Source organism: Neodiprion lecontei, chromosome 3, assembly GCF_021901455.1.
Source record: "Neodiprion lecontei isolate iyNeoLeco1 chromosome 3, iyNeoLeco1.1, whole genome shotgun sequence".
NCBI classification, from domain to species: Eukaryota; Metazoa; Arthropoda; class Insecta; order Hymenoptera; family Diprionidae; genus Neodiprion; species Neodiprion lecontei.
Genome location: NC_060262.1, coordinates 27,517,627 through 27,543,455, shown reverse-complemented (window position 1 = coordinate 27,543,455; position 25,829 = coordinate 27,517,627). Strand labels below are relative to the sequence as shown.

The 25,829-nt window shown below is 34.2% G+C and overlaps 4 protein-coding genes and 1 long non-coding RNA gene across 8 annotated transcripts; 3 read left to right on the top strand and 2 right to left on the bottom strand.

The window, feature by feature from the left end:
- The first annotated feature begins 1,805 nt into the window (after positions 1–1,805).
- On the top strand, positions 1,806–5,591 carry LOC107219871 (target of rapamycin complex 2 subunit MAPKAP1). 3 transcript variants are annotated; one of them, XM_015658215.2, is made up of 7 exons: positions 1,806–1,987; positions 2,234–2,374; positions 2,905–3,185; positions 3,757–3,926; positions 4,083–4,376; positions 4,476–4,717; positions 4,880–5,590. In XM_015658215.2, the coding sequence occupies exons 1-7, from the start codon at positions 1,915–1,917 to the stop codon at positions 5,080–5,082; spliced, it is 1,404 nt and encodes a 467-aa protein (XP_015513701.2). In that variant the 5' UTR covers positions 1,806–1,914; the 3' UTR covers positions 5,083–5,590. The 3 variants fall into 3 exon arrangements, with proteins under 3 accessions (XP_015513701.2, XP_046590324.1, XP_046590323.1); XM_046734368.1 differs by having other exon boundaries at positions 4,476–4,721; positions 4,880–5,069; XM_046734367.1 differs by having other exon boundaries at positions 1,848–1,991; positions 4,880–5,591.
- A 91-nt stretch (positions 5,592–5,682) lies between these two features.
- On the bottom strand, positions 5,683–8,622 carry LOC107219880. The gene is made up of 2 exons (XM_015658227.2): positions 8,401–8,622; positions 5,683–7,965 (listed from the first exon to the last, which is right to left on the bottom strand). The coding sequence occupies exons 1-2, from the start codon at positions 8,516–8,518 to the stop codon at positions 7,505–7,507; spliced, it is 579 nt and encodes a 192-aa protein (XP_015513713.1). The 5' UTR covers positions 8,519–8,622; the 3' UTR covers positions 5,683–7,504.
- Positions 8,623–15,649: 7,027 nt separating this feature from the next.
- Positions 15,650–17,170, top strand: LOC107219872 (calcyclin-binding protein). The gene is made up of 2 exons (XM_015658216.2): positions 15,650–15,860; positions 16,125–17,170. Exons 1-2 carry the CDS (start codon positions 15,837–15,839, stop codon positions 16,791–16,793), a joined length of 693 nt encoding a protein of 230 aa, XP_015513702.1. The 5' UTR covers positions 15,650–15,836; the 3' UTR covers positions 16,794–17,170.
- Positions 17,171–17,426: 256 nt separating this feature from the next.
- LOC107219869 (1-acyl-sn-glycerol-3-phosphate acyltransferase alpha) lies at positions 17,427–22,344 on the bottom strand. Of its 2 annotated transcripts, XM_046735729.1 has the most exons (5): positions 22,165–22,344; positions 21,691–21,940; positions 20,836–21,151; positions 20,515–20,680; positions 17,427–20,317 (listed from the first exon to the last, which is right to left on the bottom strand). In XM_046735729.1, the coding sequence occupies exons 2-5, from the start codon at positions 21,741–21,743 to the stop codon at positions 20,151–20,153; spliced, it is 702 nt and encodes a 233-aa protein (XP_046591685.1). In that variant the 5' UTR covers positions 21,744–21,940; positions 22,165–22,344; the 3' UTR covers positions 17,427–20,150. The 2 variants fall into 2 exon arrangements, with proteins under 2 accessions (XP_046591685.1, XP_015513698.1); XM_015658212.2 differs by lacking the exon at positions 21,691–21,940 and having other exon boundaries at positions 22,001–22,185.
- LOC124293705 lies at positions 21,918–24,845 on the top strand. Its single transcript, XR_006903584.1, has 2 exons — positions 21,918–22,040; positions 22,127–24,845. It is a non-coding gene; the product is annotated as an uncharacterized LOC124293705 (long non-coding RNA).
- Positions 24,846–25,829: the final 984 nt, after the last annotated feature.

Genomic DNA, 25,829 nt, shown 5'->3' with positions numbered 1-25,829 from the left:
ATTTGATCTTGAAAGATCGCTACTAGTTTCTCTGAACAACTGTGTGCGTTTTGTTTTGCGAATTCGACGAGCGGAGCATATATCGGAGCATCAGCAGGCGCTTGGATGGCTTAAGCCGCAGAATCGTAGATTGCAATTAATAGCTAGTGAGTTTTATAAGGCGCTTTGTCTAATGTGCCCAAGTCTTTTTAGTCATCAGTTATTGTTTAAAGCAAATGCTGCAGAACGTCGTGATTTAAGTAAAACAAATTCGTTACAAGTGCCTTTTGCACGTACAGCTGGTTATTATAAATCATTCATTGTTACGGGTTGTAATTTTTGGAATGGCCTGCCAGTCGCTATTACGTCAGCTGAGACTTTAGATAACTTTCGTTGTAAATGTCATTTGCATTTATTAGAAATAGAAAAAGTCAGTACGATTTAAGTGTTTGATTATGATAAGATATTGATTGCGAGAAAAAAACGTCTGAGATTGCTTAATGTTTGAGATTATAGTTATAGTCATAGTTATAGCTATTATATTTTAATTAGCATTATGTTTATGGTTATTATAATTTTTATTATTACTATTACCTATATTATGTTATAAATATAACAACTTTTGTAATAAAATGGGATTTGTGATCAAAAGGGGAATTATCTCCATGATCAATAATAAATAAATTAAATAAATAAATAAATAAACAATTCAATGCTGCTCCCACGTTTCTAAACAGAATACAAAATTTCTATAGCCACGAATGAAATAAAATGCATTGGCGTATCCCCAGATATTTTTTGATTTTGTTTTCTCTTTTCGTTTCATTCCACATTATAGTGACCCCTGGGTGGAAGAATTGGGTTACCTCGGAGAATGGAAAAAATTGTGTACTACGCTTCTGGTTAGTTCAGTTACCGTGTCACTATACCGTAAGCAATATAGGCGAAATAGCTCATGTTTCAATCATCTCGCGAAATAGATCGTATTTCTAATCATTTTTGAAATGGCCCCTTTTCCACTGAGCGGTCGATTTATATTACTGATAATAGCGTCACGAAATATTAATCATTTCTAGCTAACGGTTATTATAAAAGGCGACGTTTATACAATGCCGATAGAACACGGTAATGTGTTACAGCCCTATAAATATAAATTAATCTGTCAAGTAAATAGGTTCTGCCAAAATCAAAATTAATTGAACAAGATAAGATAAGCAGGAAATTAATAATAATAATAATAAAAATGACCGTCATTTCCTGCGTGTAATTACCAGTCAAGAAGACAAGTCAAGGTTTCACGGAGACAAAGATAGCGAATTTAAATAAATCAACATAATCCAAGATTGACTTATTTCTTGACTAAGCTTCGATATCACATCGAAAAAATTTGTAGACAAAAATTTTAGTCTTTCGTCATTTTTCGATAAAGTCGGTCCTGCCATAATCTGATTTATCCTTTCGCCGTCTTATATATTTCGGTGAACTATTTCTCATTTCTCAAATATGACAATTTGGAAACGGAAAATCAAATATAGCTACGAACAATTTTCCTCGACAAACAAAAATCTTTCATTCGCAAATGACTTTGACAGAATTGTTTTTCTGAAGAAAATGATCCATAAATGAGTTAAATTGGAACGTTGATGCACAGAAATCCTCGCGACAAATATCTTTTTTTACGATGATTTACTTGAACCCTCGGAATATGGGCATTGTTACGTATCGCTCGATAATTTGAAAATGTATTCATTCTTTTCCCGAGGGCTGCAAGCGCCATCTCTGTCACGGCCCGCCCGGCCAGCGTACTAGAAAAGTTGTTAGTTTATGATCAATACACAGAGGAAGTAGCAACGGGACTCCAAAACTTTGAGTAAACTTTTGTATTTATTATAAATAATTGAAGTGACTCGAGGCTGGTTTTATAACGACGTAAAAATGGCATTATACGACAACCAGCATTGGCTTTTATCGCACATACGAGACAGCTTTATATTCACGGATGACACGAGTAGGTTCGATACATATTTAAGAAAAATGGAAGGACCGATTGGTTAGGTTATGAATTGAAGCCAAATAACACGTTGTCTTCAACTCGCATTGCAATCAGTCTAACGGCAAAGTAAACATATCATCGCTGTCAGTGACCGCATAAATTGCAATCAACCAATCGCGTCATATTCACAATCGCAATTAACCAAATTTGATTGAATATTTCGACTACTGCAATCAATCCTCTGTTTTTCCTGCTGCAAAGGTGCCTGTGAAATGGTAATGCTTGGAGAAGATTTACCAAAACAACTTAAAGCCAACGGGGTCCTTGACTGCTATCCAGGAATGGAAGATAGTGACGACGAAGATATCTATGCGATGGCTGAATCTTACGATATACAAATGGGTAAAATAAGTTTAAGACGTTGACTCAATTCGAAAATCAAGTTTTTAAAGAGCGTGTGACATATTAATATCTGTACTTCTTTAACTTGGTGTTCACTGATCAAATGAATCAATTGGTTGTCTTTTCATATTTCAAATACTCCCTTTTCTTCTGCTGATATAATTTCTGGATTATCAAACTCGATTAAATGTATGGATTGTCATTGTCACCTGATGAGTTTATATTCAAGTTATCAAATTACCCAGGAAAATCAATGATTACTTTAAAATCAATAAACATTGACAAAATAAAATTATGAACTTGTCAATACCCAAAAATATGCAATTCGAAGCGTATGATTTTAATTCAAATATATCAAATTATAAAATAGTTCTTTCGTCTACCAGAAGAGATCATTTGAGAAATGTATCTTGGTAAAGTTACGGAATCCAAATTTTTTAGCACACTGATAAGATCGTAATCAACCAAACAAAACTTCATAGCTTGCTGGGTGATTTTGATAGTTGACATGAAAATGATGTAATTTTTAGATATGGAATTTGGGCACAGACAACGCTCAAACACAGCACAGCGTTTAGAGAAAATGGATCTTGAACGAAAACAAGCTGCAGAAATAAAGCATGTAAAGTGGGAAAATAAACCGAGTACTATGTCAGTTGAAATCCAATCCGAATTATTCCAGAGAAAAGATTTTCGAAAAAAGAAAGAAACCAAGGCTGATAAACGCCACTCGCTATTAGCGGAACAATTGGAAAAATGCCCAAATCTTCCACAAAATCCTTTCACTGACTACGCTAAATTTGATGGCAGTGTACGTCTCTCAACTACTCAAATTATCATACAAATTTCTATTTTTATTCATAATTCTCCAAGACTACTTATACTTGGAACTCGGATTGCCTACACCACTGATGAAACGGATTGTGAATCTAATAATTTTAGAGTTATCACAGTTTTAAGGTATACTTTTGATAAGCTTTCACTGTTATTATCTAACAGTATACAAAATTCTAGAAAATAATTCAATAATCACTGCCTCAGACATTACAGAAAAGCTGCTTTGTTTTAATTTGTTCAAGAACCACTCATATAAAACAGATATGTTTTGTAAAATTATTCAAGAAAGTTGGTCAAACAGTTTATAACCAAACATAACTATAATGGACATTTTTATTCAAAAAATATATTTCCCCATAGTATCCTGAATGCTGTTCACAGTGGTCTATTCGAGACTATAGGTGAACAAATAATTGAAAAGAAATCTCTCGGTTGCGAAAGCCATCAAAATCCGAATTTGAAGTATATGATACAAGTTCCCAAGTAAAACCCGTATCACACATTCAAGTAATGCAAAAACATTGACGAATATATTATTATCTCAGGAACATATTGGTACACCAGCTAAGAAGTACAGAATATTTATGTCTATGTTGCCCGAAGAACAGCGTATGTATCCCATGCAAATTGTGGTCGTTGCTACAGCCAAAGTACAGGAGTTTATTGGATTAATATGTTACAAATATGCTGCTGAGCATCCTGATAATCCTCTCAAGTTCGTAAGAGAATATTTAATACCATTACTATTATTTTTTTTTTTTAAATTATTCGTGTCAGGTGCAACACAGGTATTACCCTATATAAGTCAAACAATAATTATATAGGTTGTTCAAGTGCTATTTGGAACTAAAACATGAAATATCTTGTGTAGGGCAGATATTACTAAATATGGGCTGTACATCACGGAAGATGATGGGGAAGTAGATTGGGATTTACCTTGTTTAGATCCAAGAGAAACAATTGCCAAATTTGGATTCACGTGCCTAGGGCTGAAAGAAATGACACCCAATGACAGAGCACGTCATAATACAGTTGTTCCCAAGACTGTGAGGTATGAAGAAAATCCGAAGGGAAAAGATATAGAACAGAAATCTGTTGCTGAAGATATGGCAATGATGGACGATCATACAACTGCTATGGAAGCTCCTTTGTATCAGCTATACAGGTACGGGTTTCTGCGTAAACGTTGTCGAGTACTGTCGAATCACGAGTTGTATTAATTTGAAAACACATGGAAATATAATAATATGTTGGATCTGAACAGGGTGCATATAATAAATAAGGTGAGAGCAAAGGCTGAAATTCATTTAGGAATATCTGGAGAGAAAATTGAAATTGACCCAGTAATAACTGGCAAGGGAGCTGCACGCTTTTGGAACCGGCAACGTGCCGTAAGTTACCACATAGACAACATCGCGTGGTGCGAATTAGTCGAACATAAAGGGCCAAAAACGACATTCACGCTTGTTTACACATCACATGCGAATCATTTGGAATTCCATACGGGTTTGTAAATATCAGATTTCTAACAAAATAATACGTGTATTTGTTAATTGAGTGAATTTTTTTGATCAACTCATTGAATGCATGTTTTATTTGTATTTATAAAACAATTTAACCATTCCCAGAACTATTTGATTTTAATGGTCACCAATTTTCATGAAACAGGGTCATCCGGGCAAACCCCTTCTCTGCAGCAATCAACGTCATTTAAAAATCATGATTTTGAAGCAGACTCAGCTACAGCAGAGGAAATAGTCCGTAAAATTAATCACATCCTGGAAATACGGAGCGGTACATCGAGAAAAGAATACCTGGCCCAACGAGAAAGGAAAGCTACCCGGCGAAAAAATTTCCACTTGCACAGATGACAACTCTGTCAATTATTGTGGTTTATTTTTGAATACCTAAAAAATTGACTCGCATAGGGTGCAACGTTGCCATGATAGAAATGAGAATAGTGCACGTCATTAATAAATAGTGCATGAAATGCCACTTCAATACAAGATATTTCTGAATATTGGCAGAAAAACTCTCTTGCTAATACAATCCATGTACGACTCTGAATTACCATTTGGTAGAGGTTGTGAATGAATTCTATGTGTATAATGCAATATACCCGATAAGTTATTAGTACTATGTAAAAGCATTATTGTAAAGTTGATTTGCGAAGTAATCCATACTATAAAAGTATCAATATATCAGATATAATCTGAGATAGCTGTAAATATGGAACACAATTTTTAATGTATGTACTTTGCATTTTATTGTAACACCTGTGATATATTACGACTAGAAATTAATTCATCATTTCAGATTCCACGAATTATTACTTGAAATAATGAAAGTTGTACCGAATATGCTGATTACCTTTGGTAAGACAGAGCAATTTTTATACAAAAAAAATTGTACATAAAATAAAAGATTATTCATTTTATGACCAAAATTTGTTCATACATAAATACATACATACCAAGGGATCGTGAAACATATGCAGATTGGCGTCCAACAACACACGGGCGAGTTTAGTCTTTTTTTTTCTAGGCTGGCCACCTCAAACTTCAGCTGTCAAACGCAATTTACAACGGTTACGTAGGTGACGCGAATTTTTAGAGCCAAGCAGATCTCAAGACAAATAGTTGAGATCTTGATTTGGGAAGGGTTGGCAAACATATTTTTAACTGACTAATGACCGCAACGAGCCATCATAAAACCGTTTCCATTTGTTGTTAAATACTCGAGAATTTAACATCTCATACCCTGTTTCGAATAAGTTGGCTTCCCTGCCTCACAGGCGGTAATATTACCATGGTACAATCTGCCAGACCAATAACAGTCCAACTATTTTAGACGTGCGCAGTTGGTCACTTTAAATGTTTCACTATACCTGTGTTTGCAAATTACCCAATATTTATTATCACACTCATCACTCACACAACTTCAAAGAACAGTACTTGACTTGGAATTAAACAATTAATTAATCAGATGCAAAATTGAATTGATATATGATGCATTCCATAATATCCGATTTGAATTCGAAGCCATTATTTAATACTTAGACTTCTATATGAAATGAAATGTAGATAATACAAAGCAGGAACCTGTTCAAAAGGTCTACAGAATGAATTTTTAAGTTCAAACCATAAAAGCATTTTAAATAGACTAATTATCATATTGGTGACAGAATTCTGGTCACAATCTTTTACTGATGAACGTAAATATTAATGTCTATGCTCATATAGAAGACACATAAAGTGCTGTAATTTGGTACATTGTCAGTCACATAAGATACGTAGTCGTCATCAAAGGTTGATGTCTGTAATCAAAATTTAGTAGCTGGGCAAAAAATTGAATAGTAATCTTCAATTCTTTTGGTATATTATTCAAGCACCTACAATTTTTAAATCCACACTTCAGTATTCATATATGATAAAAATTCTCATTATAAAATAGTATCGAGACTAAAAAGTTGAATTCTAATTTGGAAAAACCTGAAACAGGTATCTTTGAATCTTATTTTCTATGGTCACCCTAGACTCAATGTCATTTATTACATAGAAAAATAATGTACTGCTATAATAAGCATAAAGTATATTAAAAACAAGTCAATGGAATTATAAAATCTTATACAAAATTGGTAATTTTACTAAAAGACGAAATCTATGAATCCCCCTCTCTACCAAACCGGAAAATTACATTACATTTTATTTTTATTAAACTAGACCATCCTATAGTATTGCAACGCACCTGACGAATATAAAGAGTATTTTCTGAGTTCTATACACGCACCTTTGACGTAATACTTTGCCTTGCATAAAACCAAGTGAACATCTGATTCAATGAATTATTATTCAAACTTCATGATTGTCGTGATTGATCCGAAATAAAAGCAGTATTTTATTTCATTGTTACTATTTTGGCAATGACAATATTACAGAGGCTTTGACGACCCCAATTGCACACAATCGATCAATTAGATTTTTTTTTAATCATTCAAAACGTTGTTTATAAAAAAAAATGAAAAAGATGTTCAACGATATTATTTAATTATCAACTATGAAAATTTAATAGTTTTGTAGAATACATTCGTTTACTATTTACAAACAACAGAAGTTAAAATCTTTCATTTGAGAAATTCGTTTCCTGGCTTTTTGAGAAATCATTCTATGCGGTTTATGTGCCATAATTTTCACATACTCAATATAAAGTTCGATTACACAAAGACCATTTACACTGAGATAAAAAAAAAAAACATAGAACAGTAGATACATTATTGAATATCAAATAAAATATTTAGTCCACCATATCAATAATTTTTGTTGTAAGTGCATCAAGTCTTCTTCGAGCTTTTAACATGCATTGGTTGTGCAAATGTGTCATTTGGTTATAAAATATTCTAGTTTCATCTGCCATAATACGTAACTTTTTAGCTTTTTCACATATATGTTCATAGTTTGGCCGCACAAGCAGAAACGTTCTCTCAGACTCAGATAACACATTCAAATCTACTTCCTGTTTGCAGCACTGCAGATTTGATGTTTGTTTTGAAATACTTTTATATTGTCTTTTCCGATCCAGCAGAGTTTCTTTCCATATTTTTCTTTCTTCTTCAAGATCAACTATATATTTCTCTATATCAAACTGTGTCCCCGCGCTTTTCTTCTCAGAATCGTCCAGAACCACATTTTCCATTTTTTCTTCCACTTGTCTGCCTTTATTTTCTTTGTCACACACATTCGTCGATCCATCCTCACCTGAGAATATACAACAGGTCTCATCGTAATTGTACCAACACTTCGACTAAATCAATAAAACAAATTATAATCTAATTTCTAATTTGTAATAAGTGAAAGTTATTTGCAAGATTTTATTTCAATTATAATGTGAAGGTACGTCAAATTATTTTAACTCCAAAATAAAATGGGTACTGAATGCCTGTTGCGAAGCTGAAGAACAAACACACTGTATACACCCTACGCACCTCTGGTTTACACTGTCACAGCACGGAACGAAATAACCATATTCCTAGGACAACTTCCGGGTAAATATAGAAATACATTTCTTCCGCAGAGTAAAATGAAGTGTCAGTGTTTTAGTTGCATTATCAAGACAAAAACTACTGCATACGACCTAAATACGATTTCTAACCATCAAAATGTAACCTCAATACCGATGATTCCTGAACTTACCCGGAGCCCGAAGCGATGAACGTCGTCGGAAAAATGTGGATCGACGTTGATTAGGTCTTGGCCGACACGGAGTCTCTTCCTCTTCAATCCTAAAGGAAACAGTATTATCTTCACTCATTATTAAAGCGAAGTTTAAAATTTGACCCCATCGACGCTGTTTGTTTACGAGCAGTTACACCATTTGAGTTTTGAAATTCAAACAAACAGTCATGATGAACGAATACACCGAGAAGGGAAACTTACTAGGGCGTTGACTGAGGATATCTTCAGTCAATGACTTGGGTACGCACAAGAACGGCAGGCGGAGTAGAAGGAGACAAAACTGTAGAAATAACAATGGGACCAAAGTATAGGTGGCGTTATTAACAGTTGCGAGTTCCGGATGACTGTAGTCATTACTTATCAAAAAGTGATTTTAAAAAAATTTAAAGATGACGAAGGTTCCTTTTTTCAACTTCTATTCATATTATATTGTTGGATCGCGACCTTGTCCGCTGATTCCCAAACATAAGATTGTTCAGAAATTTATTATCAAGTGCCCCAGATTATAATTACTCATATCTATCCACTTTATTATACATTTATGGCAGTGCCCGTGTTGATTGAGGAATTTCGAGTTTGTGAATATGAATATGTATTCCGGACAAGTCGATACTATTTTATCCGGGATTTCAGCACTTTTCCGGTAACTCCTAATAATAATATTACCCAGAGAATTGTTTAGTAATATTATTCATAGCATATCAGAAACTAACGATTGATATCACGTAGAGATGAATAATCCGGATTCTTTGTAATCAAATTCTCATCTACGATATCCCTGTCAAAAAAATACAGATTGTAAGACCTTTAGGAAGCTTCAAGAGTGTTCTCATTCCAACAATCCATTGGTCTTTTGTGAAACTAGATTCTGATCTATCGAAGTATTTCTATAGATTTCCGCGAACAGAATTCACAAATTTTGCAGACTTAGGTAAAAGAAGAATTTCACGAAGTGAAGAAGAGATGTTGGAACGTTAATGAGTTACATTACACAGCCCAACACGAATTTTGACTTTGATAAGAGAGTATGAAATTTCGATAGATTTATCGATAGTTGGATGAAAAAAATGTATGAGCCCTGAAAAAGTTTGCTTTTCTATCCAGGAAAACGGTTGAAGTGTTATTTTAGAAAATCCATAGTTAAAATTTTTATTTATTGATAACTCGAAACAAATATATTTGTATGTCATTTTTATCAACTTTTACTATCATATCAAATTGCAAAATAGTGGAAAAAGTTTGAAAGTGAACCCTATTACTTTTTCTTTCATGTTCATAAGTACTTTTTTTCACTAAACCCCAAATGTATTCACCCATCATATTTTCGCTGTATTGGCCCTGATAACGTCGTTCGAAGTTCATAATATCTTGATGAAAACGTTCTCCTTGTTCTTCTGAGCACGCCTCCATGTTTTCAAATTTATCTAAATGAGCATGCATCATATGTACTTTTAGAGATATTCTGCAACCCATGGTTATAAAGTTTTTTAACATATTTTCAACTAGATCTTGGTAATTTTCATCTTTTTTATTCCCTAAAAATCCAGAGACTACTGCTTTAAAACTATTCCAACCTTTTTTTTTGGTGGTATTTATAAATGTACCAGAACTATTTAATATTTCTACGAAAACTGAAAAGAATGTATTACTATCGAAACTACTACAAAAGCAAACTTTCTATGGAACATGGGTGCTTTTCCTTTATTTTGGATCATAATGAAAAAAAAAATCATAAAATAAATTTTAGGAAAGGGACAAAAAATTTTTATGCAGAGTTGTGTTATATATGTTAAAATTACGAGGAACTTGTTGAGATGGAAGTTAATATATTACTGTATTCCATCTTGATCAATGGGTCTTTCAGACGCATCACCCGTATCTCGAACGTACAAACTTTGAACATCGATCTTTTTGTCATTTTTAGTAGCCAGTTTTGAATGAGCTTCGTTTTTTTATGTGTTCTTTATCGTTTTTCACAGGAGACTTGCTTATTTGGTGTGCAAATATCGTGTTTTATTGTAACAATAACTTGTCTCGACTGCGAAAGGTCAAGCGGAGGAGAAAGATGTTGGAATTGCCAAACTCTAAATTCCCAAAGGTGTGTGCACCATGTTGATTTTAATGGCGAAACGAAATTTACTAAAAAGAAGAATATATTTACGTGGAACTCAATCTGGATAAACTAGAGAAATTCTAAGCTATTGCGATTCCACATGCGTTAGACATTATCGAAGCATGAGTTTTATTAACAATGAGTTATATTTACGCAAGAATAAAATCGTCACTTCAAAAACTACAATATGTTAGTATTTGACCAGTGAAAGTAAGTTCACTTATGCTCGTTTCCACACCACCGCATGCGGTAGAGCACCAGGCGCGTTTTTTTTCACGTGGTATCCCCAGTAGGCCTACTCCACGGAGAATACTTGCAAGATCGATCTTACGTTCTTCGAAAAATTGCAATTGACTTTTTTTCACATGTTAATTATGGTAAATTGTTTTTCCCAATCATTTTCACTCGCATATATTCGCAGTTTGTTCGAAATTTTTCAGATTAAATAACCCGCTGAAACAAAAAAAAAGTTTGATTAGCTGAAAGAGACAAAAAGTTTGATTAGCTGAAACAGACAAAAGGTTTTATTAGCTGAAACAGACAAAAGGTTTTATTAGCTGAAACAGATAAAAGGTTTGATTAGCTGAAACAGACAAAAGGTTTGATTAGCTGAAAGAGACAGAAAGTTTGATTAGCTGAAACAGACAAAAGGTTTTATTAGCTGAAACAGATAAAAGGTTTGATTAGCTGAAACAGACAAAAGGTTTGATTAGCTGAAACAGACAAAAGGTTTGATTAGCTGAAACAGACAAAAGTTTTGATTAGCTGAAACAGGCAAAAGGTTTGATTAACTGAAAGAGAAAGAAAGTTTGATCAGCTAGAATAGACAAAAGGTTTGATTAGCTGAAACAGAAAAGAAGTTTGGTTATCTGAAACAGAAAAAGGTTTCATTAGCTGACACAGACAAAGGTTTAATTAGCTAAAACGGATAAAGGTTCTATCAGCTGAATCGAACAAAGGAGTGATTATCTGAAACAAGCAAAAGTTTGATTGGCTGAAACAGACAAAGGTATGGTTAGCACAGCACATAAGTTCATACACTGAGAAAAAATGGGTCGAGTCCAACATGATATTCGCTTTAATATTAGTTTCTTCGATTATTAATCACATTGATGAATAAAAAATATTCTAAATTTTTTAAACCAAAAGCTCTTTGAGTTATTAAAGTGAATATCTTTGTCGACTGAACATTCTATAGTTCTCAGTGCATTTGTTAAAAAATTGTTTGTTGCCCTGAAACCAAAAATAATTCGATTAGTTAAACGAGTATTTCTGTACATTTCAGATATATTTCATAAATATATACGCCAAGATTCCCCATATCACTATACATCATAAAGATTTTTGTTCTTGCGCGTTGAGCGCCGGTTTTTAAATACCGCGCTTTCTCTCATAACTGAAACATATCAAGTCCACGCGCAAAATGCGCTGTGGAACTCGACAACTTTATTATTCGTCAAAAACTTGATCGAAAAGCTGAAAAATCAGCACATCTAGAGTGTGCAAGTCTTTTATATATTGTTTATGTCCGGTTCCCGTTATTAATTTGCGCGCAAAAGGCAGCGTCTAATTCTCGTAATTAATTTGCGCGCAAAAAGGCAGCGTCCAATTCTCGTGATTAATCTGCGCGCAAAAAGGCAGCGTCCAATTCTCGTGATTAATCTACGCGCAATAAGGCGCGACAGATTAAACTGTCAAAAAATTTGTATTATCTGGGATTGGTCCCAAAAATTCTGTAGAAACCCAATCCACATCTGCATCTTTTTCAATTCGATACATTGCTATGTGGATTGTTGTTCTCAGATTGCAAATCGAATCGAAATCGGGAGGGAGGTTGGAGGGCATGCATTATTGTGTGGCGTGACGGTCGGCGGTCCTCTTCGACGCGAAGTCTTCGAGCTCAGCATCTCTCCCCATCTAGCGTACCACGGAACGCGATAGATGGTCCAGAGATGCGTTTTGCCCATTCAGACGATCACAGAGATCAATTGGATGGAATAATGATCAGTAATGACTAAATAATTGAATTGAATAACGATTGAAAAATGGTTGCAGAGTGACAATAGGCAATTCAATCTTGTTAATATTCAAATGTTTACATATGGTCAAGAGACTCGAATACGTAGTCTTTTGGGGAAAAAATTTCTGTGATCATTTGACGCTGTGGATTACAAAAGTTAGTAACATCACGGTACATCGCGACCTTCCTACCCTCGCCTGTATCCCAACGAAACCACCCAACGGAAAAGAGACTCACACACACATGCATAAACCCCGCGACGGATCCCAAAACGTCCACCTACCTACCCGGTTTCCTATATTCGACCTAAACGATTCTCCATTTTTTCCAACACACATCATTCTTCATCATTTGCGCCGTGGTCACTGACTTACATTTTCGTTGGTTACCTGTTGGGAGCAAAATGTTTTTGTATCGTAGTCTGCCTTCTCAGAATGCAGTATCGCGGTTGTATCCCGCCAACTCTAATATTGTCTTTGTTATTTTAGTAAACGTTGGCAGACTATCGGTACATTAACCTTTGGTAAAATTGATTAAACATCCTGAATGCTAATTAGCATTTTTCTAAGCGAGCTAAACCTGCAGTTGGCTGTTAAAAGATTGAAAATGATATATAAGATGCAAATTGATTACGTTACGTTATGCCAGACTTTGGAATTTTATCAATTTAACAATAATGTGGATAATTGAATACTTTTGAAACCTCAGGTGAACCCACCACTTAAACGGCATCATCGGTAAATTCAAACGTAGATTAACATCAGTTACGAAACACAATTCGATCTCGCGAGTGCCGAGTAAGCGATGGTTACCTGTCGCGATGCTCATTTCACTTTTAGCAACGTGTAAAACGTCTAACTTCAAGTAAGCTACGTTAAATTGCATTGCGAAAAATAATGATTCGACTGAAAGTCAAGCACGTTGCGATCGTGAATGAGCCTATCCATGCAGCTAAGAAATCGAAGATTTGTGTAACAATTGTTACCGCCACGCCACGTGACAGAGGAATCCCAGGGAAATACCCATAACCTAACACATGCAAACTCACCAACGTTGCCGAGAAATGGAAAGTTACTCGGAAGTCTCTGCTTAAATCTGTAAAAAACAAAACACGACACTTGAATTAATTTAGGAAATTGGCTTTTCATTTTTCAAATTAATTATTACTGATGTCTTGTTTCATATTTACGAATTCGTTCGGCTTTAAATGACCACCGTGAACTATCAATCAATAATTAAAATAAGTATTGTTACCTCGACTCTGGGCTGTTCCACACTTTCACATGTAGTAGTTGTAGCATCTCAGGTTTATCGATAAAGCGACGCACTTTTCACATAATTCAGATCACTAATCTCTTATGCACAAATCCATACCGCAATAACTCACTTTTTGTGCTGCAGCTGTCTGTTTGAACCGACTGAATAAATTTGCTAACAGTGCAACTGCGCATTCGCCGAAAATCAGGCAAAAAGATAATAAAATCGACACTCGACGCACAAAAACAAAATACACATCACTGAAGTCCGAAGTTACACAAAACAATGAAAACTCGGGACACGAAATTCACCTTCAACGTTCGCAGGATGTTTTTATTTCAGTAACTCGGTTTTTCTTCAGGCTACACGCGGCTCGTCGTGTATTATTCACAGATGAGTACGGTGGAAATACACCGATCGAACGTGACATGACCTGAACATCGCGGTCTGAATGTTGAACTGATCCCGAAATTACGTGATTTCAGTTTGATTCTTAGAGAACGACTGATGCCGCACGACGCACGGACGAGATTTAAGTCGGTGCTATGAAACACGGAAGATAATAACTCCTCCCCTCCCCCCACCCCCCTAACCCACCAAAGATGTCCTTCCGATGGAGTGGGGGTAGCTGCACGCGTCTGCCTAGCTGTTTTTCCCCTCTCGTGGCCCCCACTACGCAGGTAGAGCAACAGAGAGGGTGGGGGAATTATGATCTTCTGTCCTTCAGAGAACCGATCCAAATCCCTTCACGGGACGCTTACGCCGTAGCTTACGCTCTATTTTACATAAATAACTCTATGGTCTCAATAGCCGGGTGAAAACACTACGTAAACTATGCACAACGCGACCTAATGTTTACAGTATTACCGTAACATGCGACGACAGGCAAAATTTGAATTCTCTGACCACTTACGGTGTATATCCTCAGTCAACAACGGTTTCGGTCATGCCCTTAGGTTATGCCCTTGTCATATGCAGGTCGAACTTTTTCGAACCATTGGGCTGAGATCGCCACCTTCGGCGTTACGGGCACACCGCGCCTATTGTTATACGCAGCCCAAAGAATAAAGATTAGCCTACATATGACAAAGACATGATTGAAACCTGCACACACCTGCATCCTGTACGAAAAACACGGAAGGGGGCTGTCGCCCAATAATGACGTGATAACCTCAACTTAGTAATTTTATAATCTTAATAAACAGAAGAACTGGTTAGCTATCATACAATTGCAACAATAAATTATTGCCCTAAAAATTATTCTCTATTGATATGTTACGGAATTTATTGAAAATATTAAACTTTAAATATGATTGTCGGTTAGATACATATAGAATTTATTATGTTCTTAAAAAAAATTGGTCAACTATCAAATAATTCTAACTGCACTAGAATCATCTATAGACGAACTGCAAACAATTTCATTAGTTATATTATATTACATTAATGTTTTGTTGACTAAACTCGTATTAATCTATATGCTCTTACTATTCTCCCGGAAAACCTTATCTAGGGGGTTTCCGTAGTAAACTGTAATACATGTAAATAATACTTTTGGATAGGGTTACAATCATGTTATCTAGTAGTCGCAAGATTCTCGTACTACAGTTGACCGTGGTTAGTGGGGATTATGAAATAGAAAAGAAAAAAATTGTACCGACGGTCGTGTGTTACAGGGGCAAGGGGGGGACACCGAGAAGACCGTCGGTAGAAGATACTACTAGACCGCAGCGACGCGTGTGGCGGCGATCGAAAAGAATATTCAGAGCTCGTAACGGTGTCACATGTCCTCATTGAAATGAGGATTCGTTTCTAAGCCTGTATACCTATAAGACCGTGCTGTATACTGCCTGTGTTTCAAGACTATGGTATATGGTGTAAGGCATTGGAACTTGAAGCAACGTGAAACGTAGAAAATTTAATCACGCAATTTGAAGAAAAAATCTTGCTAACGAAGACAATTTAAGAAGTTTAACTCGACTTTGATATCAGTTCGAAAACGAAATGTCACCGTCTAAAATCGATGAAGTAAGTGCACAGCCTACGATCCTAATTTATCTCAAAAACTCCGACAAAGCTTAAAGTTCATAGAATGTTCTACGGGTTTCGGTTTTAGCTGTCAAATTCGTGACATTTGTATCATTGTGAATTTAATATGTGAACATACAATTTAATTCCCAAACAAAAAAAAAACTAGATCAACATATTCAACCAAAAATTTGATTTGAACATTTTTATACATTGGGTAAACTTTCTGTGAGAATTCTCTGTTAAAAATGATCAACATTACAGATCAAACTGGATATCGAGGAGCTAAATAAGTTTATGGAACAAGCAACTCGACAAAAGACAAAGGATATTCTCACATTGGAGCTACGAAAACTTCAAACAGAATTGTCTAAGCACTTAGAAGGAAACCAAAACCCGGAAACTAAACCAACTTCAACACAAGTGTTTGGTAACAAATGTTATGAAGTTAAACTGAACAATTATGCATGGGATCAGTCAGAAAAGTTTATAAAAATATACATTACATTAAAGAATGTTCAATCTTTACCAAAAGAAGCGGTATACTGCGATTTCATGGAGAGATCTATTGATCTTCGCGTCTTAGGATTGGACAGTCGAAATTATCAGCTTCCTATTAACAATTTATGTGAAGAAATAATTCCTGAACAAAGCTATACAAAAGTTAAAACTGATATGATTGCTATATTTTTGGCTAAAAAATCACCTAAGAATTGGTCCCATGTTACTGGTGTTGAAAAAAGAATAAAAGAATCTAAGACACCAGCAGTGCCTGAAATGAGCGAGGATAGTGACCCAAGCTCAAATTTGATGAGTCTTATGAAGAAGTTTTATGATGAGGGTGATGACGATATGAAGAGAACGATCGCAAAAGCATGGACCGAAAGTCAAGACAAACGAACATCCGGCCTGCCTTCTGTTTCACCTCTTTGAATGATATATTGTTAATGTCATAAACTTATGTTTATATACTATAGAAATTAAGATTTCATAATATACAGGGATTCTCTGGTGAAAGAGTAACCTCTTAGCCACGTGCCCACGCACAACTTTGACATGAGCTAAGCGTAGCGGACACACGCTACGATTGAAAACTTCATCATGTGTTGGCACTGGCAGTGTGCGCGTGGTTCAGAGGTTGACCTTGCATTAGAGATTCTCTGAATGTATACCGCTTTGCAGTATAAGTTCTTATCGGTTTTCTAATGATCATAACTATCGTTTATTCAGCATCGCGAAATATATGTTTCTGCTGTGTAGGAATATGTAACCTTGAAGACAAATACAATAAATAAATTATAAAATTATAATCGCCTTGTTTTTAATATCCCCGAGAGTATTATTGCATCTTCCTTTGATCATGAGCCACAGACAGCATTCGACCACTTAAATCCTATAGAAATGCAAAATTTTAATGATACACACGGGCAATTTAAAGCAGCAGAACTATGTTAGAGGATTTAAAATAACTTCCTTTTTACTTTAGTTTGATAATTACAAATTTTTGTTACCAGCGGTATGGTTTCGAATACTTAAATAATTTATTGCTAAAGGAAAAGAAATTGGTAGTTTTTCTAAATTTGCGATTTTATTTGTTTTCAAATAAATACAATTCGCTTCGGTGTATAATTAATGGCTAGTGTAATTGTAATTTACAAAATACATAGATGCAGTATGGTATTTTGTTCCGCAATCTAACCAAGCTAGAAAAACTAAAATCCTGTTCGACCGTTCATATTTTTATGATGTAAATACCTATGTGTAATTACATTTTCAGACCACTGTTCAGATTTATAAAAAAAATTCGCAATTCAAGACATGGTGGCTACTAGTCAGGAAAAACCGGAAAGTCCGAGAAAAGTCAAGAAATTTGAAATATGGTCAGGGCATGTTATGGCGATGTAATGGGACAAAAAGGAAGTTTTTCCCATGAAATAAAATTTTAAGTTATTTCGCCATGCTGTATTTCATGACCTTCGAATAGAGCACCGATTAATTCGGAACTTCATTTATCAGATATTCGCATTCGCACTATTACTTTGATTTTCAGTCAGGGAAAAATAATAATTTCGTCACAGAAAATCAGGAAATCTTTTCGATGAAGTTGAAGTTAAGTAAAGTAATCGTAACAATTCATATTTAGAAAAAATTCTTTTTCTTTATAAAAGGCGTACGGGAAAACCATCATTTTTTGCGGGTGTAAAGTCGTAACATGAACATTTTCCCATACTTGTCGCCTACTAGGAGGGGTAACATCCAACTCTACGCCGGGGAAGATGAACGTTCTCCCGTACATATGACACCTACTATAACAAAAAATATTGTTCGTGTCAAGGGCGTACAACTATAAGACCCTTCATGTGATCGAGCAATACTCGGGCCGGTTTCGCCGTCCCTCGTGTGCGACGATCACCACCCTTGATATGAAAATAGTTATTTTTGCCACTTTAGAATGTCCGAAATTTATTAAGCGCTAACATGGCATAACGTGCTCATATTTTGAAAAACCGTCTATTTCAAAACTGTTTTGAAATTGCAAAGTAATGAACTTTTTCTAATATTTCATTACATTAGCGTTACTAACTTCAACCTCGTTCTGTTCTGCTATTTTTAGTGGTCGCCTTGCAAAATAACTGAAGACCGAAGTTTTAGGTTTGAACAGGATCTTTTAAATTTGAGGTACATGCTATGGACGTAGATTTTTACCCCATTTTGAGATAGTTTATGTTTTATTAAACATTTTCATTATTTTATAGTCTGCTAATTAAAATAACACGTCAAATACACAGACATGCGTGTATGTATATTGTATTCACATCTTTCGATTTGTCAAATTGTTCCATAGACCATTTTCAACTTCACTTTATTTATGTGAAGCTGTATTTCATTCTAAATAACCTACCAATGTAATATTGATCTATTCTACAGGAAAACAAAATTTTAGAAATTTTATACCTGGAATCACAAATTATTTGTGAAAATAAACTAAATAAAATAGCTAGCCTGGCGTTGGCACATTTGAGGTCAATTTTCATTTTTATACACAATCATTGTTAAGTTGCTAGCAACCTTGATCTAAAATGAAACTACTTAAAAATGGAATGCCTCCGTTGTCATAAGAGTTACATGAATTGTATATACGTGACTTACAAAAATTATTAATCCTTAATTTAAAAAAAATAAATCTGTACTCCACGTACTAAAAACAAGTATTAGCCATTCACTTTCTTGGCAGAAAATCAAAATTATACAGACTAGTTACGTAAATAATTTACAAGCAATAACCCTAAGAAAACGATGGTTTTTAAACTCATTTGAAAATGGCAAAATGAAAATTTTCACTCATTTTTCGATACTGTAATTAATTTTTGATTAATTAATGTATCAATTAATACTGTTTTAACAAGCGACATAAATATAATAATCAATTTAACAGAGTTATTGTACTTGAACAATATCAAAAGCTATAATTTTAACAATTTCAGCAATTACCTTTGTGGAAATAAATTTACTATATCAAAGGCAAGAATATTTCTCTTGAAAATTGTAAAGGTTTTCTCCTCCCGCATTTAAAATAAATAAATAAAGTACTGAAACTTCCCATGTTCCTTTCAATAACCACTGTTCTTATCCGATTAGCAATATACTGTATAATAAATTACAAACGACTTGGTGATGGCGTTTTAATATTTCGACTATACTATAGCGAATTGAAATCATTCATTGTAAAGTTTGACAGAACTATGCAAGTTATATATAAAAATGATCTAAAATGAAAAATCATTATATTGTTTATCTAAGATTACGCAAGTTTGGAAATTATAGTACTAATCAGAAGCTTAGATTCTTATTCTTTGGTTGCTTTTGTGAAACACTTAACATTGTATTTTTTGGACCTGAGATAAATGGGGTTCACTCTAAATCTAGAGAATCCTCTATCTTGACTATATTCATACACATGATACCAAATCATAAGTCCAAAGTTTTATAGAAGTATGAGAATATTATAATTGATTTAGGAACATATCAACCCGAAGCAACGAAGAGTACTCAAGTCTTTTTCTAAGTCATTTGTGTATAACCTAAGACTAACTTATCAAACTACAAAAGATAGGGTACCATCTTTCTCTTGGTAATATAATTGAATTCTTCAGAAAGAATGTAACCTTTGGTCTCAAGTAAATTGTACATGAATAATTATTTTTCGCAAATAACTTGGGTGTAAACAAAAATATTTCCTAAAAATTGACTTATTTTGCATAATTAGAAAAAATTAATATTTCAACCTTTTCATTTCACATGTCGTTTATTGGATGAGCATGAAGCCTGCACTTCCAGGCTTGTAGCGTGGAACACTTCTGCCATAGCTTTCCTTGTTTTATTCATCAAAGCTTCAATATCGGCTTTACCCAAACCTTTGGTAGATATTGGTGGTAATGTTGTTATAACAACACGTCCTTCGATTAAAACCAGATATTTGATTATTTACAAATTAGTTGGAACACTTTTCAAGTGTGGCATATTCATGAATCATTTTTTTCTCATGATTCGGAAAATGTAGATATTAGTATGATGGATTATGTTGGTTATTAGAGCTGGGTGTTAAAATTGTTTAGTGTTACGTGAAAAATTTGGTAATGAAACTTTTTTTTACCTGGATCGAATCGTTTGTCTTTCGCCGATAAAAAATAATATGATGAGAATACAACAGGCAAAATGGGCAACTGAGAGCTTATGGCAACGTGAAATGCACCCTTTTTGAAGGAATGTATTTCGCCGGTGTTGTGTCTTGTCCCTTCAGGAAATACCCACAATTTAATCTGTTACGTAAGGAATAAATTTTAGATATGTTGTACATACTTGATTATAAGGCAAGAGTAAGGAATAATAAATAGTAATAATCTAGTTATAATCGTGGAAAACAAGAAAAACTACATTAGAATAATACAAATTTCAAGATTGCATTTTTGTTTACCTTCTGCTCTATGATGTGATTTGTGGCCGTATTAATGACAGAGCGAGCCTTTTCCGAATTCATTCTATCTATGAAAATTAGACCACTCAACCATGCTGCAAGACCAAACGGCCAAGCATAGAATATTTCTTTTTTAGCAACTACGGTACATTTATCCATTATTGGCCATATATCAAACATGCCTAAAATATCTAAAGAGCTCTGGTGGTTTGCTACAATGATGCAGGCTTGTTCTTTTTCCAAATGTTCACGACCACGAAGTTCCCAACGAAGGCCAAGCAAAGTGCTAACGTGATGGCATACTGACGACGCCAGTCTAAAAATATAAAACTTATTATTAAAAGTAAAGTTGCTGGACGTGCAAAATAAGAATAAATACTTTGTTAGTTATATGAATGAATGTAAATGGTGCAGCGTTATCTGTTCTCTAAGCTATGTCAATTATTTTACTAGTATGTTTAAAGAAAAAATATTTTAAAAAAAAACGAATAAATAAATAATGTAACAAATAACTAAATTCAAAATCTAAGAAAGAAAAATTTTGCCTACATGTAATGTATAACAATTTAGAGATCTATGACTATACATGGTAATTATTGCGTAGTGAAAATTATTTGAAAACAACTCAAACATGCTACTTGTCAACAATGTTACAAATAATGATAAAAGAAAGACGTGATATGACTTGTGATTTAGGTTTTCTCTGTCCAGTTCATGATACCTATGATTTTGGGTGAGGTGTACTCGTATGATTTGTAATTGATTAAATGTAATGGTTCAAAAATGATGTACGTGTTAGTATTAAAAATAGTTTGTATTTAATTCCGTTCGTTGTCGGTAAAAAAATATACCTACTTTAAAAAAGACGATAGAGCGTTCCGTATTGAAAAATCATATAACGCCACCATATGTGTATTTATTGTTCTAAACAAAGTATCCCCTATCAACGCCACCTCGGCGTCACTTGGGACAAAATCGCAGACACCAATAGGGAAAACACTATTTTTGCGTACGAGTGTCGTGTGTGTGAGTGTTCAATTACGAAGAAAATTACTTTGAATAACGACGTCACTTGTCACTGACGAACGTTCCACAAAAACTGTGTCTACGGAGAAAATAAATAAAAATAAATACAGGTGAACATATATTAACAGTGAATACTAACAATAGATTTTTGACGTCTCCCGGGCGAAACATCATAATTGGTATAACCATCACTGCATTTGCCATTACGATACCATAATACATCAAAAACTTGAAGTAATATCTAAAACTTTTGCTTGTTTCATAGAGAAATGGCAGAAGAAGTATAAACAATACTAATAATACTTCTAAACAAGACGGTGCCATTGTTTCTTGCTAAAATACCGGTTCACACATTAATCTCACTCCGAGACATGGTGGAAGGATTACATGGTGTGCCAAGAACTCGCTAACCACGCCCCTTTACGCGCAGGACGGGAGATTGAAGTGCCAATGTGACAACTGTGAAAAACGGAACAAATTTTACGTGTTGCATTGCCAGCCGAACCAGTGTTGCCAACTTAGCGGATCATTCGGATTCTGGCAAGTGCTTGGCGGGCAAATTTTGAATTTAAGCGGCTAGCAGAGAATTTAGTGAAAAATATATTTTTATAGCAGAAATTTATCGTAAATAGTACAATGTAAACGAATCATCAAATTAACCGAAATGGACTCTGCCAAAGATCAAACGTAGTTATGGTCAAAAGACAGAACATTAACAAGGTGACGCATTTTTATACCGCCTAATACAGCGTCGCTCTATCTGGGAAATTAATATAAGAACATGTAGTAACATTGTCGAATTCCGGGAAATTGACAACAATGTTGTATCTGGATTTTTTAACAGACCTAGTACGGCCATATGTGGGAAAAGAACAGTGCTGTACAACGAAATTTTTCTGGACGAATTTGCTTTGCCAACGTGCACCATGAAGGTAATTCCTCCAAAATGCACGCCGTTGGTCAAACCGTGCGATGTCTATTTTTATAGACAGGTAAAAAATATAAAGCGGATGCAGAATTGCGCCCAACTGATTAATCAGGGGCAGGAAATCAATTCCAGAGAGAATTGCAATAAAATTCATTTAATCGCACACCACCAATTGTCCTCATCAATTTTCAATTATATGCTTCGGTACGCGTGGTAGGCTGCCAAGCTTTGCAACGATTTGGAAATTTTTATGAATGTAAACGAGGTGTGCTTCTCGATCTAAATTTTAAAAAAAAAGCACATAAACAACCTTTATACAGTGTGCTAGGTGCTGGTGAGCCTTTGTTTTCCTCGTTTTTATGACGTGTACCACTCGGGCTCATGTGGAACTCCACCTCAAGTAAAGCGATAGGGTGAATGATATACGTAATTTATAATTGCATTTCTTACTCGACGTCGTCGATTTTTTTACAAAGAGCAATTTGTCAAGCGAGAGGTAAGTTGAAATACGTAAAATTGCGTTTGTCATTGCAAGGTTTAATGTAAAACTTATTTACTTGCATTTAAATTCGATGTATTTTATATGCAAGTGATGTAGGTAGAAATATTAGAAGGAATCAAAGGTGTAAAAAAATAGTTTCCAATATTTTTGCTGAAACTAGCCTTTTTGATCCCATCAGATATCTAACATATTTTGCATCGAATACTTTATGCAAAAAAATTGATTTTTAGACTTATAATATTTTTTGCCCAACTTTGATCTTCCATCATATACAGTTAATTTTTGGTGATCGAATCATTTTCTATTTAAGTATTTCGCAAAAGGATTTCGGTTAATTCCGGTGTTCTATTTTATTGGCCTTTTTGTACTATTGTTTTCATATAGTGTGACGAGAGGAGCAATTCCTCAAATGATAATGACATAGGTATATCCTGTATATATCATCCCCAGTTGAAAGTCGCGTTTCCTATAGCAACATAGAATCGAAACTGTACTATTTTTACGTTCATAATTTCCTATATATCTTATTTCAACTTCAACCTGAGGAACAACACAAGGGTAATCAATGAATCTGAATCCATTCTCGGGTGCGAAAATTTAATCAAACGTCTCTTTAGCATGCTTTGAAATTTAACATAAAGGTACCGCTATAAGTGTAATATATTTGAGTAAAAAAAGCATAATTCAAACAAATAAAACTTGCACAAAATTCGAACTTCACACCTTCAATGACTTCACAATTATTAAACTTCAATTTGAAATTATTAATTGAAGTACAATTACACATATTCAGGTGTTATTTGTAACAATTTTGTAACATTTTTCTTGACCTCAACTATATCTCGATAACAATTCCAACTTTGATTGTAAAGAATGTACAATTGCTGATAGACATGATTGACATTGGTGATAGCACACGTGATCTAAACACGACTGTTAAAAGTTACCTCAGCATTTGACTAGGAAACTTTAATTTTGAAACTGAATTCAACCTAATGAGAAGAGTGAGATACGAGAATCTGAAATTCGAGTATTGTGCCCAAAAATTATAGTAGAAAATATACCTATTAACATGTAAATAGGCTAGACAACAAATGTCTATGATGCACACAACGCAAATACATTTGTATATATTACAAATTATGTATAATACATGACTAAATGACTATCAAAACTATGTTTGTTTTAGGTATATCATTAATATGGGTAAAATAGACAAATAAATAGTAACAGACATATTCCGTGTTGCGTACGTAATTTGAATAGTCCAACAAACAATATACGTATATTACACACATGTATGTATATATACCTATATACTCAATTAGACCACTCTTCAGACTTTAACGACTCGTGATTTGTACCCGTCGGAATATAACTTAGTATGTAACATGGCTTACATAAAAGAAATAATTTTTTCCTTAATATTTGGAGCCTAAATCCCACATTCTCAGCAGTAAAAATTTAGCGAATATTGGAAACCAATAATTTGCAACTACCGATACCTCGAAATTGAAAATGCAACATTATAATGTTGGATACTTGATTTCATTTGTTGGGAACAAAAAAGTTTATGCATTTGCACTTGAATGTTGGTTGCCAAAACTTTATTAAAAAAAGATCAATTAGTTGTCTTTTTTCCGCAATTCTTCGAGCCAAACATTTTTAAATTCAATGCAAGAAGGTGTCTTTAATGGTTGGTCGTTATAATTTTTTTAGGGCGTCAGAGGGCCAAAGTATCGCCGAGAATTTCCGGCAATAAGTTTTAGAGCTTATTGCATAATATTAAATTTGTGGGATACAGTGTTTCAACTTTTTAGTTGTGAAAAAGCTATTACTTCAGAACCATTAAAGATATGTCCTAATTTTCCAAACACCACTTTTTGCCTTTTAAATCAATTTTCAGCAACAAAACCGTCGTTGCGAAATTGTAAAATATATTTTTTTCTTCAGAAATATTCCGAACTGAAAATTATTGGATGTCAATAGTCACCAAATTTTGGCTATTGAAAACTCCGAAATGAGAGGTCGAAAAAATCGTGCGCAAAATCACATTATAATACAGAATCTCAGAAGAAAAAGGAAATCGACGTCATTGAGGCCTGAAAGGTGGTCGAGTTGAGCTAAACCTCTCCATACGTACGTTCATTGTATGGAAACAATTTCATGATATACATACATCCGAATATATGTTGGTACTTGCGTTATTATGCAGAAATATATATATATATATATATATATATATATATATTAATGTAAGCGCTTCATAGAAACAGATCTATTGTTATATATACATATATATAACTATATATATATATATAACAATAAATCTATTTCTATAAAGCGCTTACATTAATATATATACACCGTTAGTACCAATTCATAAATATACGAGAATTGTATATTAAGTTAGATAAAAAGCTTTTGTGTAGATACATTGTATATAGCAACAGTAATAATTTAGGTACAAGATCTTCTGGCACTTTTGTATGCAGGTATCCTACATATTTGCATGATAAAATTATATTAATATACAAC